We start from the raw sequence: 20299 nt of genomic DNA on the forward strand, positions 1-20299 counted from the left end.
ATAGCACCTATGGAAACTTCATGAGAGGAAATGAAGTGTACAAAATCCTGTGGGAAGTAATTGAGATATGTCTTGTGCTCTCCCATGGTAATACAACTATGGAAGGGGGTTTTTCAATTAATAAGTCACTATTGGTTGAAAACATGCTAGAAAAGACTGTGATAACACAACACCATATTCAAGATAAAGTGCAACAGGCAGGAGGGATTGAGAATGTGAAAATAGATAAAAGGATGTTAGATTATGTGAAAAGTGCTCAAAAACGATATCAAGATTATTTGGAACTAAGAAAACAGAAAACAAGTTAGGAAACAACAAGAAAGGGAGAAAAGAGATTGTTAGAAAAACAAGTGAAAGTTAGTAGAAGAAAGAAAAAAATTATGAGGGAAATAGAAGATAAAAAGGAAGCAATGGAAAGGGAATTAAAAGAACTTAAAAAAAAAAAAGTTTTACTGTGACTAGTAATTTAAATTTTTTTAATATATTTGTTACCTACATGCAGGGTTGGGTGAGTAAATTACCTGTAAGTATTTTACACGTAATTTACATGTAAAATACGTAATGTAAAAAACAATTTTCTTCATGGTGTAATTAACTAACATTAAAATTAATGGTTTGAGACAAAAAAGAACATTACTTGAATTATTATTTCTGTTAAGGTTTTACATACTAAACAACACATTTAGTGCAAATTGAATTCAGTCATTCATATACAAACACAACTTAGTCATACATGTACTGTACTCTTCAGACATACATATATTTCACTATCTACACATACTGCATAAAATTTTAAATTATGTTAATCAGTTTTATATGTGTTTATGAAAAGGTGTTTTTTTTTTCACCTTTAACTTTTACTTGTTTGATCAGTGTTATGCTATGCTAAATCTCTTTCCTTGATATGACAATGCGGAATTTTTTCTACACCTCACTCTATGCAGGAAATAACAGTTGTTTTCTGAACAACTTCTGATGGTAAACTATTTTAACTTTTGTAAACACAACACAATAATGATAAGTAATAAGTTGCTTGAATTCAAAATATGTAGCTTCTTTTATGGTAATAACAATATGTTTAAAATTCTAACATTCACTAATTATAAATTAATGAAGCGACCACTTCACTACATTGACTAAGGGTAGTCAATAATCATCACACACTTGGTCTTTCATTTTAAGAGAGTAATAAACCTGCACTAGTTTTTTTGATTTCTCAAATGAAAGGCGATTCCTGTTGGCATTATGGACAAACGACCAGTTGGAAAAAACTCTCTCCAATTGCGCAGATGATGCTGGAATGTTTAGTAATTTACTAGCCAAATCTGCTAGTTGCTTATGGTGCCTCTTTGCAAAAAACCAAAATGTTTTTGGAGATTTAATGCCTTTGTTGATACGGTCACCAAATATTCCAGCCTTTTCCCGATACTGTTGAAAACTTGAGAGACCTTCTGCATCCAAAGTTTTCAATATGAAGCCTTCCACTTGGTTGTGGTGTTCTTCATTAAGATTCTGACCTTGATATTGTGGGTGAAGTACATTTGCTGACATGCTGTATATATTTAGAGATTGTTTTCTCCGCTTCTCAAGATGATGATGTTTGTCATTATGACCATCAGGTAACTGTAGTGACATCCACATTTCTACTGCATCAGCAACACTGCTGTCTGACTTTTGACAAGCATTAATAAGCTGGCTTACAGGATCTAAAAGCGCAATTGTATCATTTACTTGTGAAAGAAAATATTCATCAAATAAAAGACATTTCACTTGTGGTGAAATTTTGGCTAATTCATCGCTAGCTGCCACTTTACGCATTGCTGTAATGTTGCTTTTCAGAGAAGCACAGGCATCTCGTTGAGAGCACCAGCGAGTGTCCACTGCAAGACAAACTCTAGAACCACTAAAAGACAAAAGTTGGCGCTGCAGAGCTGGATGTTTGAATGTTTTCAGAACTTCATTTACCTTTGAAGACACGTTTTTTGGTAGAAGGTCCAAATTTAGCAACAGCTAAGTCAATTTCTTTTTTTTTTTTCAGAAGCATTCATGGTGTCAATATAACTTGTTATTGTATCTCCAGATGTAGAGCTGAGGGACCGTTTTGTAGGTTGGCTAGCAGAACCAGTAGACTCCTTATCCAAGTCAGTATGTGATGTTGAACTGCCACAACAGCTGGTTTTTAGGTCCTCCTGTTGCAAATGATTGTCCACCATCTCTTCATCTTCGACTGACATCTCGAGTGTAGAGCGGGGCCGGAAACATTCTGCGAGTGTTGGCTCTTGTGGATTTTTTCTACAACAGATTCTTCTATGAGCTTTGAGACGCTCCTTTGCAGTTTTTTTTCACTATCACTTCACAGAAGCAGCATTTAAAACAATTTTTATTTTCAACTTTTATATGAACAAAACTAAGTTCTCCATATATGTTATGAAGTGGTCTGCCACCACGATTCATTATTAGAAGTTATAATAAATATCAGATTCTCACCACAGAAGGACTTGTCTTGCTAACATAACAACATCTGCTACATCACTGAATCTGTTTCTTGTTAGCCAAATTTGGTCTAGAAGAGGAAGTGTGTCTCACTGTCACTGTAATATGATATGGTTGGGAACTCTGGTGATATGTGAGTGTGACATCCATACTCGCCTCTTGCCTTTCCATGTAGTGATAAGATAACAATGTTCCTAGAATACACATGATACATTACTTGAGCAATCATATCAATTGCATGCTGACCACAATCATATCAATTGCATGCTGATGTCAAGCTTTGGCCACCACTTGTGTGGAAAGACTTATATTCTACATTAACAGGCTCCAGGCCACATTTAATAATATTATTAAAAATATAAAATGGCAGCAAAGGTTTTTTTACGTATTTTACTTTTTTTTAACATTAATTACGTGTTTTTTACGTGTATTTTACATGACGTGTAGAAAACCATTTTTTACATGTCAAGTCCCAACCCTGCCTACATGTTAACATTTTGTTTTGTAATTGAATTACATATTTATTGAACCACAGTGTTTTGAATTTTTTTTAATATTCATGTCAAAAATGGGAAGTTTTAGTAAAGTTTGTGTCTGCTTTCTGATATTTATGTTTAAGGTGTGGTACGGTTAGCTGAAGGGGAGGAGGAGGAGGATGCCAATATAATTAGGGCACAGTTAAAACATCAATATTTTTTGTAAAACTGAATTTTTTTTCATAATTGGTCAGGGAAGTTTCAATGAATGGTCAGGGAAAGTCAAGGAAAAGTCAGGGAAATAAATTTGACTCAGGCTGTAGGAACCCTGTAATGTAACGTCATTTAAATTTAATAAGTACTTATAAGTATCAAGTTACTGTATTGGTTGTTTTAAAAAATTACTCATTATTTAGAACCAATTTTGATATATAAAAATTACTAATGTGTCATCCTTAGAAGATAAGATATATGCTATTGTGGACTTCTTGTGTGCCATTTTAAGGGGAATTAGGGCTCGCCATCTTACACTTTAAAATATTTTGATATTTTTCGGTTTCACATGGAGTTGGACATAGCTTTGGCTATTTGTTGGAGTTAACACTTGTGAACTGGTGTAATCACAGGGTTGGCTGGTTTAACCAAGTGGTTTTTATAAGAAAAACTAAATATTTTTAAATAACATATTTTTAAATAGGATGTCTTAATTTTTTTTAATGGACTGTAGGAGTTGTAATTCACTTCGAAAGTCTTAATTTCATATGAACTTTTGAGACCTTAGTTAACTTAGCTATATTTTTTCTTTCTCTTTGTTTAGATTTTTATACTATATAATTAAAAATGTTACAGCTGAATTCCCTGGCCACCAGATACAACTCTTAAGTAATACATGGTATCATAGTTATTGCCTAATAAAACGAGAATTTGATGCAAGTTTAACGAGCGTAAAGCTGCTAATTGTCATACGTGACTAGCCGTCTTGTGTGACTGTACTTGTATTATTGTTGCATGGAGTCTGTACACCTGATGGTACTTATATTGCTGTTGCAGAAGACAGTGGAGAAGAGCAAGTTTTATAATGGATAGACTTACCACCTCCATGTGTTGATTTCACTTTATTCTGGGGTCCCTTTAAAAGTAAGGTACTATTTTGTTTTAAATGTAGACTGCTGTTTGAAAGCAATTTAGTGTAGTTTAATTTGTTCATAAAACTGCTGATCGACAAGTATGTGGCACCTACCCCTCCCCTCATATTTGTGCTCGGGCACCCATCACGACTGTTGAGTTCCAGATTCTTATCCCAGTATGAGCAAAACAAAAGATTTTTTTTTTACCTCTTCTTGACACACACAGTTTCTTCATGAAATGCCCCCCACTGCATGTTAACAAGCAGAACATGCTACTTCCATGCCCAGGACAAGTAGCTTCACATCTTACATCAAGGTGCACATACTGTGGCCGGCAGTTATCTTGGCGTGTCTCAGCGCGGGGGTGCGGGGACAGCGGGACCGGAGAAAGAAGAGGGGGTAAGCAAGCGACACGTAGCCGAGAGCCGTGTAGTGGCTGTTAGGAAAATATCGCCCTTCAGTGTATACTCGAAAATGGAAGGCGAATGTGGCATCTCGCACAGGCGCGGTAAAGTGATACATAGCGGAGAGCGGGAAATAATAAAAACCGTGATGCAGTTTATTGATGAAGAAGCGAAAAATAAATGTCTGCTCGAGCCTTTACAGAGACAGACGGCAAGAGCAGCGAAGTACACGGGTGTGAGTGAACGGTCCATAGTCAGGATTCGTAAAGTCAGCAAAAAACAACCACATGACCCACAGACTACGCCAGGAAAAAAACAGATATTTAAGTATTTAATAAACATTGGAAATATATCTTTACTGCGTTACTATTACGTAGTGTAGAGTGGAGTAAAATATTTGGGCAGTTAGGGTGTGTGTGAGTTGGGCGGCTATTAACAAGTAAGGGTCTTGATAGCCTATTGTGGAGAAATGATGAGTATGAAGCGTTGACGAAATGACAGAACGGGGAAAACGGGAGTACCTAGAGAAAGTAATAAGAATAGTAATATTAGTAATTAATTTTAACTTAATTTTGGTTTTTCGTCACCTAATACAATCAATTATCATGGAAAGAGAACTTCACACTTACATTAAACAAATCATTAAATATATATGATGTTTTGAAGGTTATAATATGCATTCTAAAGTGGAAGTACAATGCAAATTGTATTTACATTTATAATAAATAATCGATTATAGGTGCATTAAAATATAAAGCCACACATACACAAGCATTTTTAAATGCCATTAACGTTGGTAGTCAGGTGTTTCCTAAACGACTGACATGAAGTTAAAGCAGCAAATATAACATAACAAGCTTCATGTTTACTTAAATGTACATCCAGCGCTAAATGGAACGTTTTAGGTACGGAAACCGGAGAACGATAAGGGCTAGACTGGCTCCTGCGTCATCAACTGTGAGATAGCTTTCGCGCGGAGAGCTACAATTGCGTAATGTTTTGGTCGTTTCCTTTTTCTTGTAAGACTTTTGTTTTAATTAACTTTGAGAACACAATGAATTGAGAAGCATAGTTTTAAATTTATTTTAAATACTAAGTGACCTAGTTTTCAAAAATAAATCGTGTCTGGTTTTCGCTAGTTACTGAGATAACATTTCAATTAATTTTGGTTAGCATAATGATTAGCAGACACCGTAAGTATATTTAATGGGACAAAGTAAAACGTTACAGGTTTAGATAATAGTTTGTTACTTTTTCTGACAGATGAGTACAAATATTCGGGCAGAACCACTGCAATTTACACAATGTTACACTTATGTAATACAAGCAGGGCTAGATTTTAAGGAATATTTTAACCTGCCCAACGGACAGGTGTAATCGAAATTTTGCCTGTCCGCCATCCAATTTGCCTGTCCGCTGTTTTACCCAAATAAAAAAAAATTCAAAGTCGCTGAAAAAGTGAGGAAAAAGGATTTTTGCTATATTTTGCACCTATTTTTATCACACACTTAACATTCTTATTTAATAATCATTTTCAGACGAGTCACTGTCTGAGTCACTGTCTGAGTCACTGCACGAATTACTTGGCTGATTCTGTATTGAACATCTTCGATAAGGAGGCTGAAAGGGTCGACGTTTTCTCTGAACATTATGATACCAGAGATTTATTGCTGGTGCTGGATCAAACTCACTTTCAGAAGGTGACTGTATTTGAACACGCATGAGGGCAGACAGTGTATCATCATTTAGACAGTTTCGCCAGTCTGTCTTTATAGACTTCATGAGCGAGAACCCTCGCTCACAATCTGCAGTGTGAGCTGGCAGTGATACAGGGTGTCCAGCGACCTGGAAAACCTGGAAAACCGGGAATTGTCAGGGAATTTCGTGTGTCAGGGAAATGTCAGGGATTTTTTAAAAATCGTCTGGAAATTTTGGCCGTGTTTGTTCTTCACGCAGCAGCACGATACAATATGCATATCAATTGTTCAATTCGCCGCGTACACAATGATCGACGTATCGATTATAATCGGCACATGGCTGTACACATTGCGGCCTGTTAGGCTGGCCAAAATGGCGCGCATTTGTGTACTCTTGTTGATTTTGGTTATCGTTTTTGTTGATGGATAAGTGAATTATTATATCATCAGCCAAACAAAGGTAAGAAACAAAATGTATGTATACTCTACTATAGTTGCTCTATGGGCAAGTCGCAAACTGTTGCCTAATTTGTTTCGTTCGCTCGGCAACGGTTCGTGATGTTCTTGGTTTGTAAACTCCGCAAGCACGCATGTCTGAGTAAAGCAAAAAGTAGAACACTCACCTTTTTTCACGTTCCGGTTTATAAACTGTTTATAAACCGGAACATTAAGAAGGTGAGAGTTCAACTTTTTGATTCGGACATGCGTGCTTGCAGAGTTTATAAATCGGGTCAAACACAAGTCATGTTGTAACGTACTATATTATTTATTTTTTGAATTTTACGTTAGTTAGGCATTTTTCTTGCTTCGAAGTAGGCCAGGCCGGACAATGCAAATTTTTTAAAATACATGAACACACAGCAATTTTGTAGATAAAATGTGACTATTTCCTGAAACAAGCTATTGTTGCTGGAACATATCCTATATTTTTTCAGATTTATTTTCAGTTCATAAGTTTACATTAGGCCTAGGCCTATCTTATAAAAGATGCTTGAAGTTGAAGCTGACGGATACTTTGTATAGAAAATATGTGCTGATAGGCCTATCAGTACTTGCATTGATTTTATCTGTGTTTGTGGTGCCTGAAACGTTTATTTGCTAATTAATGAAAAATAGGTTAATTTTCTCACAAGAATATTATTTTAAAGATTAGTGTGATAAAGGTAAAAAATTATTTAATTTTAACAGGTCACAACATGGCTTCAAAACTCAGAAAAACTACATTCAGGGATGAATGGAACCAGAACCCATCCCTCTCATGGGCTCAGGCTATTGATGGCAGCCCATATGCAGCTTGGTGCAAACTTTGCAATCACAGGATTGAACTGAGTAATATGGGGAAGCAGGCTCTTACCAGTCATGCATCTGGAGTGAAACACAGCAGAAGAGTGCAAGGATTTCACATGAGTTCATCCATAGCAGTGTACTGTAAAACAACTAGGCCTACATCAGCAGCGTCACAAAATAATTCTGCTTCAGAGTCTTCTTCACCTTTGTCTGAATCTTCAAAATTGTTTAGTTCTGATGTACCCAGCTCACCTCAAGTATCTTCCCCTCCGTTGTTCCAAACAGATCCAGTCAACAGTTCTAAATCTCTGCCTGATACTTCCTCGAATGCTGATAATTCTTATCTAAACCCATCCGCAACATGTTCTTGCACGTGCACATGTGGCAGTGCTAGAAAGGAATCAAAATCATTGACAAATTACTTATTAAATGATTCTGTAACACGTGCCGAAATACTTTGGTGTTTGTATTGTGTTATGGCTCATAATTCCTTAAGGAATGCAGAAAATAGTGTAGCAATGCATCGTAAGATGTATCACGACAGCAAAATTGCAGCTAAATTGCAGTTGGGAAAATCGAAAGTATCCTATACAATAGTTCACGGATTGGCTCCAGAATTTCAAAAGGAACTGCATGCTGATATATCAAAATCTTCTCATCTTGTAGTTGGCTTTGATGAAAGTTTAAATAAAATTGCCCAGAAACAGCAAATGGACATTTCTGTCCATTACTGGAATGAAGATGATTCAATTACTTGCACTCGATATCTTACATCAGCATTTCTCGGCCATTCAACTGCAGCAGACCTGTTAAGTGCTTTTAAAAACTCTTTGCCTGTGAATACATTACACAAAATTATACAGGTGTCGATGGATGGCCCCAATGTAAATTTGCGGTTTTTAAAAGACTTGAAGCAAGATTTGAAGGAAGGTCGTACTGATGAGGGGGTAATATTGGATATCGGCACTTGTGGCTTACATTCATTACACTGTGCCTTCAAAGGCGCAATGAAGGAAACTGGTTGGGAAATTGTTAAATTCTTGCGTGCTATTTACAACCTGTTTCATAACATCCCCACTCGTCGTGCAGACTACATTAGAATAACTGGTTCCAGCTTGTTTCCTCTAAAATTTTGTCCAGTTCGTTGGTTAGACAACGTTCCTGTAGCAGACAGAGCATTGAAAATTTTACCAAATCTTCGGAACTATGTTGCTGGTCTAAAGTCAAATACAGAACCTACGTGTGCTAGTTTTGTTATAGTGAAAAGTGCTATTAAAGATGTGTTACTTGGACCTAAACTTGCTTTTTTTTCATCTGTTGCTGCTGAAGTTGAACCACTTCTCAAAGAATATCAAACAAATGACCCCATGGCGCCGTACCTCTTTTCCGACTTTTCTTCAGTCATCAAGAATTTTATGACTAGATTTGTCAAAGCAGACGTAATGGCAAATACTACCCTGAGCAAAATAGATTTATCTGCAAATAATCTTGTGTCAAGTAAAAAAATTGACTTAGGTTTTGGGACACGAGCTGCATTACGTTCAGAAAATGCAAGTCAGAAGGATATGGAATTATTTAGAGCAGACTGGCTAAAATGTGTGAAAAGGATTTTAAAGCGCTCACCTCTTACATTCAGCTTGACAAGAGGCATTTCATTTGCTGATCCTTCTGTAGCCCTTATTCCCGATTTGGCGATCAAGAGGCTGTCATGTGCCTTAGATATATTTGTTAGTCATAATTGGCTCTCTGGAATTCAAGGTGACAAAATATCGAAGGAATTCAAAAGATTGTGTTCATTGACTGCAGTGCAGGAACATTTGAAACTCCATGTCCGATCCAAAGTACGCCTGGATAAGTTTTGGTTTGACCTTTTAAATGTTTACTGTAGTGAAAATACAGGGCATTTAGCATCTTTTTTGAAAATGATATTTATTATGTCTCATGGCAACGCAGCAGTAGAAAGGGGATTTTCAATAAACAAACAGTGCTTGGTAGAAAATCAGCTGGACATTTCACTGATTGCACAGCGTACAATTCATGATGGTATTTTGTCAGCTGGAGGTCTGGATAATTTTGTCGTATCTAAAAGATTTATTCATGCTGCTCGTAATGCATATTTAAAATACAAGGAATACACGGAACAACAGAAGAAGTTATTACAGGAAAAGGAAGAACAAGACACAAGAAAAAGAAAAGCAGCTGCTGAACTCTCTGCTTTGGAAGCTAAGAAAAAGAAAATCTTGGAAGATGCTGAAAAAGAAGCTGCTGTATTAAGCTTCCAGATAGAAGCTTTAAAAAAGTAGTGCTGCTAAGAAAAACCTTTGTTAAAATTTTAATTTGTGATTGGACTTAAAAGGTTTTTTTAAAGTTTTAAGTTTGGAACTATTGCATACTTAGCTAATTTGAATACTATATATATTATTTTTAAATATGAAGTGGAACTGACTTATGTTTTCAAAACCATCTAGTGAGTAACTCTTGAAGAAATTGAGGAACATGGTGATATGTGAGTACAATAAACATATTTCATATATTTTTTTCACATTTTGTATTTTAGTATTAGACCTATTTACACAGTTGCTGTTGCTTAAAATTTCGCAGTATATTTTTACATATATTATAGTGTAAAAAATATTGACAAAGTTTATAAGAATTTAAATGGGAACGAGCATAGTGTCAGGGAAAATCCTAATTTTGTCAGGGAAAACAGGGAAATGTCAGGGATTTTTGAAATCCATTTTCACTGGACACCCTGTGATAGCACAAGATCGATGAGAGAGAGTACATTTTCATACTCAGTGTGGTATTTGAGATTGATATCACTCCAATTTGCTTTGGTTACTGGATTATACAGCTGGTAAACTGTGGTCTTTAGACTATTCCATTCCAACTCAATCATTTCACACTTTACTCCATTATTCACAAGGGAGGGAGAAAAAAAGGGTATCAACCTAACGATGCAAGTGTCACCAAACTCTGGCTGAATGCTTGTAGGCCACGTTTTAAAACTACACACATTTGTAGCAGTCAGTAATTCACAGAGTCCAGTTTTCTTATCTCCAAGGCGAGATTCTAAATTTTCAACAATTGCATTTATAACAGCTGTTTTCTTGGGTGTCTGCAAAGGAGCTCCTTTCAACTGCTTAGCTTCATCTTCAATTAATTTGTTGCATGCACGGAGATGAAAGTCATCTTTGTCACAGAGCTTCTGCAACATGGTGATAGTATCACACAGTGACTTTTGTGTTTCTGCTACAGTCAAATAAGGATGTTGCAAAAGTTGTGAAAAGTAACTCAAAATGGAGGTTACATCGCAAAAGAAGTGAATATACTGAAAAAATTCCAAATTGTTCAGTGCATCTTCAATAAATTTGCATGAACCAGCAGTTGATGCATTACACGTTGATTCCTGGCGTAAATTTTCTGCAGTGAGGATAAGTGCAGGAACAATCTTGAGCACATTTGTCAAGGCTCGTTTGGTGTGAGAAACCCAACGAGTGCCTCCAACTCTGGTAGGTACGCAGAACTTGATTCTCAGAGTTTCACAATATTTTTTCAAGATCGCTCGGTGCACTGGACTGTGGTGGAAGAATGCATATAATTTCTTCAAGAAATTTTCCACTTTGAGATTCAATGGTATTTCAGAAAGTGCAGCCTTCAATGCGAGTTCAAGACGGTGTGCTAGACAATGTATAGCAACCAAATTGGGCTGAATTGATTGTTTCAATTTGGTACTAACTCCATTATGCAATCCTCGCATCACTGCTGCACCATCACTTGCAAAGCCTACCAAATGCAGCTTTAAATCTGAAATGGTGAACCCACAATACTCATTTAAAACACACAATATGCAGTCATAAATCAGGGCTGCATTAGGCCTTTCTACATGTTTAACACCTACAAACTTACAATGTATTACCCCTTTAACAGCAAACCTTACATAAACAATGACCTGTTCTTGTACAGCACTGTCTGTAGACTCATCACACATTACTGAAATATATGGTGCACTTCTTAAGTTACTTTCCAATTCCTGGCGTTCTATTTCTGCAATGGAACCCAGAAATTCTTTGCACTTCTTGTCAGTGCGGTAAGTATTACCAACATCCAGGCCTTTCTTTGTGTCAAGTATACACTGCCAAACAAAGTCTGTGAAAGGTCGCCCATGTTTAGCCAGGGCATGAGACGTACGAAACAATATTTCCAGTTTAGTGAAAACATCCTTTTGAATACTTTGTAAGGTCATCTCTGCTTTGGATTGTCCAGGTTTTGTCAGTATTGCATCTTCCATATCTTGAGACTTGTTGTGGGCACTGCTTGTAGCATGCAACGTTAGGTTTTCCTTGCGAAAACTTGAGCAGCCCGTAACAAAAACTGATCCAGATGATTTTGAATGCGTTTCGCAGACTTTGCAAAACATTTGTTTTGTTTCTGTGTCGTAACGAAGCCAAAGAAACTCGGAACACCAAGACGTTAAAAAGGTACGGGACCGGGCGATTTTGTCATATTTAACATTATATTCTGACTTGTCCTCGTCCGTTTTTCTTTTCTTTTCTGGTGGTTTTGAAGCACCAGTAATGAATTTCCACATTGTGTAACGCAGTTAATTAAATACTTAAACAATCGCCGTGACAAGATAAACTGTAAAAGATTACCGTGTCCTCTGTAAACAAGTAATGTTTTTTTTTGATGCAACAGTTGACAGGCGAATTTTCAAGCAGTCGTAGTCACTGCGGCCACTGTCAGCTGCATCTGGAGTACGCCGTGAAATGTTAACCACGCGAAAACGCTTTTCTGTTAACAAACTATGTTAAAGTAGAGCAAGGAATTAGTAAAGTCGCGATTTATAAAGACAATAAATTTAAAAAATTATATTTTGAAAGTATACAACGGTAAATTACGTAATTGTTGGCTGCACTGCAACGAAATTAATATTAAAACATGGCAACAAAAACAAACATCATTGGTGTGAGACGTTTTGCATCTCTAGCATACGAATACGACTATGTTACGTGAATCATGACGTGAACGTAAGATTTTAAGAATTATGATTCAGAAGATTTCATCACGGTTTGTACATAACCTACTTTTTTTTTTTTTTTTTTCCGCGGTGTACAATAGCCAGAGTCGTCCGTCACAAAAGAGCAGCCATTGTTTATTTATAGATATTGTCAAAGACGTTTTATTTGCGGTCGCGGTCGCATAAATGTTATTAATCACCTCTGCTGCATTAGTGCGTGCGAATAACCTCGGCGTCACAAGTTGCACCTGTCCACCGGACAGTTGCCTTTTTTATTTTGCCTGCCCGGACGAGATTTTGCCTGTCCCGGGCAGGCGGACAGGCGCTAAAATCGAGCCCTGAATACAAGTACAATTCATAGGATTTCTCACTTTTGGTTTAGTAACCCAGCGCTCTTAGCCAAAAGGCCTTACCGCCCTGGGGCCCCCACGGACGTGGATACAGACTCAGTGGCGTAGCGTGCCATCTCGGCGCCTGGGGCGGGAGACCCATTTTGCCGCCCCCATTCTATAGGTGCTTAGTTAAAATTAAATTTCACATGCAATGAGGTACCTTTTATTGAAGTTAAAATAGGATGAGCGGTTTTACAAGCGGATTCTACGGGCCTTATGAGCAGCGAAGTCAGAAATAACTATGTCAAAATCAATATTAGCAGCCAATTCTTGTTCAATCGACAATATAGCCAAGTTTGATAGTCTAGCGGAGCTCATAGTAGATCTGAGGTAATTTTTTATTAGCTTCAACTTCGAAAAACTTCTCTCACAACTTGCAACACTATCACACTCGAACTTGCTGTCCAAAAGTTTCGCTGGCATCAAAAATCTGAACTTGTCCGATATTTCTTGAATTTGCTGGAATCGAGTCGTCATTTCTTGAATGATCTTGTCGAATGATGCGATAATCTCTCGACGGATTTCCTGTTCGTGAGACAAAGCTGCATCTTCAGAAGATTCATCGCCATGTACGGTTTTTTCCTGCGAATTCTTCTCGTTTTGAGTTCGATTCCGAGTTTTTCGCAGAGAGTCTTAGCAAAGTCAATTGCTTCTTGCACGAAACGGTCTCTACTTTCCACTAAGAGGGTTTTCAAAGCGCAGAGTTTCTGAGCACACTTATCCACACTTAGTCCTCGTTGCTGCAGGTAAATCTGTGCGTCATCTACTTCAGGTAGCACTGCAGCCCAAAATCCAAGAAAAGTTAGGAAGTTAAATGACTGTATGGCTGTCAGGAGAAGACTGGCTCCCGATCTTGTTTCGGAAGTTTGAGATGAATCTGTTTATTGTTCCAGTACCTCAAGAACTACCTCAAACTTATTTTTAAGCATCTTGACAGCTACATGTCTAGCGCTCCAGCGCGTTTCAGTGACTCGTTTTACTGCTTGACCTGTGACGGCAACCAAAGCGTTCCATCGAACAGTTGATGCGGAAAAGAAGGCAAACAGCTTCTCCAGAGTTCCAAAAAACGTCACGGAATCCACTGATTCAGAAGCAGCGTGTACCCCAGCCAAGTTTAGTGAGTGGTTTGTGCATGCAACGAATATAGCTTTCGGATTCAGTGCTTTAATCCGGGCTTGAACTCCATTGTGGATCCCTGACATTGTGGCAGCATTGTCATAAGCCTGTCCTCTCAGATTCTGTATGTCCAGTCCGTCTGATGTTATCTTCGCGATTATATCGTTGCTGAGATCTTCTGCATTTTTTCCTTTTGGTTCGAAGAAGTCAATGAAAGGTTCTACCACGGCGACTTTTTCTCCTTCGATATGTACGTATCGCAGAACTTGGCTCATTTGGTCATTGTGGGAGATGTCTGGTGTACTGTCGAAGATTACGCAATAAAATTTAGCTTCTTGAATACGACGGATGATGGTGGATCGAACTTGCTGTCCCAGTAAGTTTATAAATTAATTATGGGTTTCTGGAGATAGATACGAAACTGAGACTCTTGCTCCCAGCTATATCTTTGTCAGGTGTTCCATTAGAAGAGGGTCGTATTTAGCTAGGAGGTGCACTAACTCCAGAAAGTTCCCGCGATTGCCACTATCATCTCCTCGAATGTCTTCTCGATGTCCTCTGAAGGCCAGATTCTGTTTGGCTAAGAACTGGATAATATTCAGCAACCTGTACAGTACATCCCTCCACTTCTTTTCCTCACTTTAGAAAACTTCTTGTTGTTTCTGATCGATGGTTGCTTTACAGTTCAGGCGAACTTCCAACTCCTTCCATTTCAAGAAGCTCTGTTCATGTTCCAGGCTATTTTCATGGTCTCCTATTCTTGGATTTAGCTTCCACCATTTGTTGAATCCTTCTTCAGATGCGAAGTTAGAGCCGTAATTGCCAAACAGCTGGCACGAAAAACAATACAAGGATTGCTTCAAAGGCGAGTACGCCATCCATGTTCGGAGAACCTTTTCGCCTTTAGATAATGGTTTGTAGAACCACTCTTTGGTTAGTTTTCGGGTACCGCCTTTCGTTGAAGTCCCTGAGCGAACAACATCGGCAAATTTGGAATCGATGTGCTGTACTGAGTCAGATCCGCGACGTACTAGAAGCGTTCGTACTTCATCGGTCATAGGAGAAGGCCAGCAACCTACATCGTCGAGATTCACATCTTTTATTTCGGCAGGAGCAGAAGGCACGATTTCAATTATGTCTTCTTTGGCAACATTCACTTTTTCTGCAGGCTTATGACTAGATGCTTGAGGTACTTTTGATGAGTCGACTTCGTCTTGACCCTGCTCTGTGGTGGGACCAGAACTACTTCCAACTGTGACGGCAGGTACGTCTTCTTCTTGTACCTGTAAAATAAGTTATGTATTCCCATGAATATTGGCCGGAGGACACGTTCGAATTTCAAATAATTATTTTATCTATCACAAAACAAAAGTGGTTTTGGTGACGGCGCGGTTTTCCGGGCTTATAGGAAAATTTACAAACAAAATTGATTTTGTATGGAAGCTACCTTTTTTAGAGTTTCCCGGTAAAAACTGACTGAGTAAGCCATGTTATAGATGTTATTAAAAGATAAAATGACGAGAAATTTGAGAAAAATTGTTGGTGCTATTTTTGAGCTAAATGAAAAATTATGTTTTCTTTGTATGACAGGTACCATAAATAATCAAGTTATCCAAAAACAAAACAAAAATATTCCTAGGTTACTACTAGATTTACAAAACATCACCTATTGAAGTTTTAAATTCAAGTAGCAGGACAAAATTCAGTCGTAAACTTAAAAAGATGTACCTTAACTCAATGTAATTTATGTTAATATACTCCATACTTTTTAAACAATAATCAATGTTCAAACAGCTATTAGAGCAATTTTAAGTGTATTATAAAATAAGATTTAATGAACGAGTGTGACTCCGTACTCGCAGACAAACCTAGGTGAATAGGTTTTTCGAGACTAATGTAAGAAATATTGTAACTTTTGTAAACAATAAATATATAATAAATAATAATAAATAACTGGAGTAATTCTAGGCCATGCATGATTCTAGATGGAGGAATCATATACCTACTTACACTGGAATCACTTCCGCTGCTGCAGGATGCCACCGAAGACGTTAACGTGGCTTTCGAACCAGAACTGGAACTAAAATATTTCAGTAATGCACCTTGAGACTTCTTCGCATCTGCTTCTTTCTTAGCCTTTTTTTTTTTGCGGAATTCCGCACCGCTTTCTTTGACTCTTTACATTTTCAAAAACTAGTTCAAAGATTGGGTAAAGTTCTAAATGTTTAGTTTTAGAAGATTCAACAGTATTTAAAAGATCGAAACACAATCAAAATGACTTTCGTTCCGTATCCGAAACTCTCGCGAAACAAACATACGAGTAAAGCGTGATTGCGTAACGGTACTTCACGATGCACTAAAACAAACAAAGATCAGTACTGTAGCATGTGTGCTACAGCTGCTACCTTTGATAATGTTTATGTTGGCAGAAATGGTTAACGTATTTTATTAATCTTTCGGATGCCCTGGTAATACGAGTTATTTTGGATTTAAGTTTGTTATATGTTGTTTTAAAAAAGAAATTTGTAATTCTTGTTTAGTCTTAATATGTTTAAGTTATAAGATTTTAAGTTATTAAATTGGTCTGGAAAGTTCGAGGACACTACAGAATATGTTGGTAATCGCTGCGCTAGACGGCGCGCGAGCAGAACAGCTGATTGTGTGACGTCAGGTGAGACGGGCGAGCGGAGTCGCCTGGTAGGCCCAGGCGGGCGCGCACGTGAAGTAAAACGTGGGTTGGCCATGGTGATGGTTCCACATCGAAGTAACTGTATACGAGTGTTCCTTTTTGAATATGAACGGGGTTCATTTATATAATTTAGAACGCTTTGGTACGATGAACGCGAGTGGTTGGTGAGGCGTGTGTGAATATCGCGAGGATTTTCCAAGGATGAATTATGTGCGCCGAAATAAACTCCAAGACGGTATGGCGAAGGATTCGTCATATCCGTACAATTACCTGCAGCTACGGTAACGTATAATGGCAAGGGTTTGCCATTAAAAACACTCGTGAGCAAACGAGTGTATTTGGTGATCGGACATCACGACGTCAAAAAGCAAGTAAGTGCCAGCCGTGCCACTGCTCCGTTGACCCCTTTGACCCCTGGTGCGAAACTATAATTTGTGAATTTTTGGGATTTAAATTAACGGATTAATATAACTGAAACTGGGATTTTACGTTCAGCGTGTTTCACCCAATCCCTGCCAGACCTAGAAGAAAAAAGGCGTCGACCGTTAGAAAATGACTTAACTGAGAACGGCTTGTAAACCCATAATTTGTAATTTGCTAAATTTTTGGTATATTTATTTGCATGTTAAGGTGTGTCAACTTTTTGCTAGATTTCGCCTATGTTAATTGGTATTTACAGCGGTGCGTATCTATATTTGTATTTGTATTAATATGTTCTTATATATTTTTAATGCCTTTTTGGTAATTATATTTAATTTTCGGAGCTCCGAAGTATATGATCAAATTATAATTTTTGGGGGAATTGTTAAAGTATTTTTTTAGTATTATTATATAGCTATTTTTTTATAAGTAGTAATAGGGTATGTATTTTATGATGGATGCGCCGATTTGTGATGAAACGATTTTATGATATATATATTTATTAAATGTTGTCATATAAATTTTGCGTCTTTTTAACTTGCTGCCTCCTCTCACTGTTCGCAACCTTATTAGTATTTTTAAGACTGCTATTAGTTTCGGTTTTAATATTTTTTTGGGTTTACCTGCGCTCGCGGTACGGGGCAATATAGGAGTTTTACTGTGTCCCGGTTTGCGGAAGTTGTTTGGTTTGCCCTGGGTTAAGGTCAAACTTTACAGTAGAATGCGTAGTACTAAATTCAATGAGTGCGAAAGAGAGGCATTGACACGGGCCGACGCGTGAAACAAAAGATTTTGTATGAGTAATTAACATAATAAGGAGTGCCGCTCAACTCAGCTCGCGCGCGCCGGGCGGCGCGGCGTGATGCGATGTTGCCGTTCGTATGTAAACAAACAAACGTTATAAAGAGCTCTGTCAGTGATTTCGCAGTTTTTATTTTAAATAAATATTAAATATAGTTGGTGCGCAAAATTTTAGATAAAAATGGAACATTATAGTGTGTCTGACACATGTAATGAATGAATCATAGATCAGATCTCAACCCGCTTCACCGGCGACCCGCCCCCGCGGGCTGCCGCCCGGGGCGGGCCGCCCCCTCCGCCCCACCCACGCTACGCCACTGTACAGACTTACGTAGTGTAGGAAGTCACGCGCCGAATGTTTTCTATTCTGCTAGTACAACCTGGCCGCTGACCTTGACAATAGGGTTTCGCTTTCTCTTCGCCCTCCCCTCCCCGCCAGACAGGACTAGGGAGCTCAGACGCCAAGATAACTGCCGGGCATAGTAGTTATCTTCTATTTTTCACTTTTGAAAAGATCATTTCAGTTTAGACGTAGTGCATTTATGTTGCTGTGTCATCTTGCATGCCAGAAACTATGATGATTTCAGATCAAGGTACGGGTTGTACTGTGTAATTTTATTACAATCATCATCCAAGTACATATGTACTTACATTATAATTACAATGTGGTTGGCTCAAATGGCTTGAGATTGAAGTGAGACCAACATAAATAGGACATAGTGCAGGGACGAGCCAGGGGTAGGTCTGTGGGGACGGACTCTTCCCTTCCAGGATTTAAACTTGGGAAAACAAAATTGAAGACAGAATCAGAAAATTACACCTTTACTACATTAGGTTATGGAGAGATTATTTTGAAAATCTATTGTAATCCTTAATGGCATAAAATAATTTAATTCCCCTCCATTATAGTCCAACATGCCTCATCCACAGAAGTGGCAGGAATTTTGTCCAAGTAGTCTATGTTTAATGCTGGTTTGTACTTACGGTAGTGAGGCAATCAATTTTTTTAAAATTCAATTATAAAAATACTTACTCATAATAAAAGTTATAATGGTTATACTGGATCCCCTCCTTTACATGGCCCTGTACAGTGGAGTGAAGCAAAGCATGAGGTATGCATTCATAAACAGTTAGAAAATTAAGGTTTTATTTCAAAGCTCTTTGTACGAGGCTGAGGCATCTCAAAATAAAACTGGAATGTTTTCTACCTGGCAGTAACGCTACATTGTGAACCCAAAAGTTTTAAAAGTGTTGTGTTGGGGCATTTTACAGTGCATAGGTAGTTTGTTAGCCTCTAAGCAAAGAAGGTGAAAGGTATCACGCTTAAAGGGTTACCCATCAGCACTGCCCTGCACTGACAGCTGGATAGTTGCTACACTGAAGAGATACTAAACAGGAATTTTACCTAGCCTTTTGAAATTTTTAAAATTGGATTTTTTGACAGCTAAGTAACATATATCTTTCTTAAAGAAATTTAAACTGTATCATGGGCGTATTGCCTTTAAGCATAAAAGGGTTCTGTTCTGTAATCCATTTAATTATCCTAGTATGTCACAAAAAGTTTAAAAGTAACTTTTTGCAGCTGGTTACAAAAATGCAGAGAGAGTGTGAAGAGTGAGTGAGTAAAAGAGTATGAGTGTGAGAAACTGTGAATGAGTGTAAATATTTTTCATTTTGTAAAAGCTAGGCCATTCGAAAGTCTTACAAGTTTAATAATGTTAAATATAAAATAGTGATGTGGAATGGATTAAACCCCTTATTGGGAATAAATTCAATCAGATAATCAACATTTCTATAACAAAAAAAAACTGTAAATTTTAACCAGTAATGGTTATTGGGCAAGGCACAGAATATCCTTGTGTGATTCCTTCCAGGGTTTTACCTGCAGTGTTTCTTAAGCGTCAAATCCGGAATCTTGTCCTTTCTAGACGAACAACTTGCCAGAGTCCTCCAGCCCTACCTCTCCCCGCAACGTTGTCTTTCTTCATGCGACAACACTTATCAGGCATCAAACCTGTCTGCGTTTCCTGTTGTCCATCGGAAAGTGTCGCCCATGTGCCTGCACTTTGCCACAGGGTCGTCGCTGGCCTTAAAGGTCTTGCAAGTCTGGAAGAAAAGTCAACTTTTGCAGCATTTTTTGCGGTAGAAATGTTGATTATCTGATTAAATTTCTTCCCAATAGGAATTTTAACATTTTTAACCCATTTCAATTAATTATTTTTATTTATGTTTTACACTGTTAAACTTGTAAACTTTTGAATAGCTTAGCTTTCACAAAATGAAATATATTTACACTCACAGTGTCTCTTTCTGTCAAACAATCTCACACTAATACACTCTTGCACCCACACTGTGTGTACGTGCCAAAGTTAAATTT

General features: G+C 37.7%; 2 protein-coding genes across 4 annotated transcripts in view; both read left to right on the forward strand.

Moving 5' to 3' along the window:
• LOC134539247 (biogenesis of lysosome-related organelles complex 1 subunit 5) overlaps positions 1–20299 on the forward strand; it is a 62354-nt gene that overhangs the window by 32940 nt on the left and 9115 nt on the right. The window lies entirely within an intron of this gene.
• Positions 649–15642, forward strand: LOC134539238 (uncharacterized). Its single transcript, XM_063381049.1, has 2 exons — positions 649–6657; positions 7386–15642. The coding sequence occupies exon 2, from the start codon at positions 7394–7396 to the stop codon at positions 9785–9787; it is 2394 nt and encodes a 797-aa protein (XP_063237119.1). The 5' UTR covers positions 649–6657; positions 7386–7393; the 3' UTR covers positions 9788–15642.

This window comes from Bacillus rossius, chromosome 1, assembly GCF_032445375.1.
Source record: "Bacillus rossius redtenbacheri isolate Brsri chromosome 1, Brsri_v3, whole genome shotgun sequence".
Classification (NCBI taxonomy): domain Eukaryota; kingdom Metazoa; phylum Arthropoda; class Insecta; order Phasmatodea; family Bacillidae; genus Bacillus; species Bacillus rossius.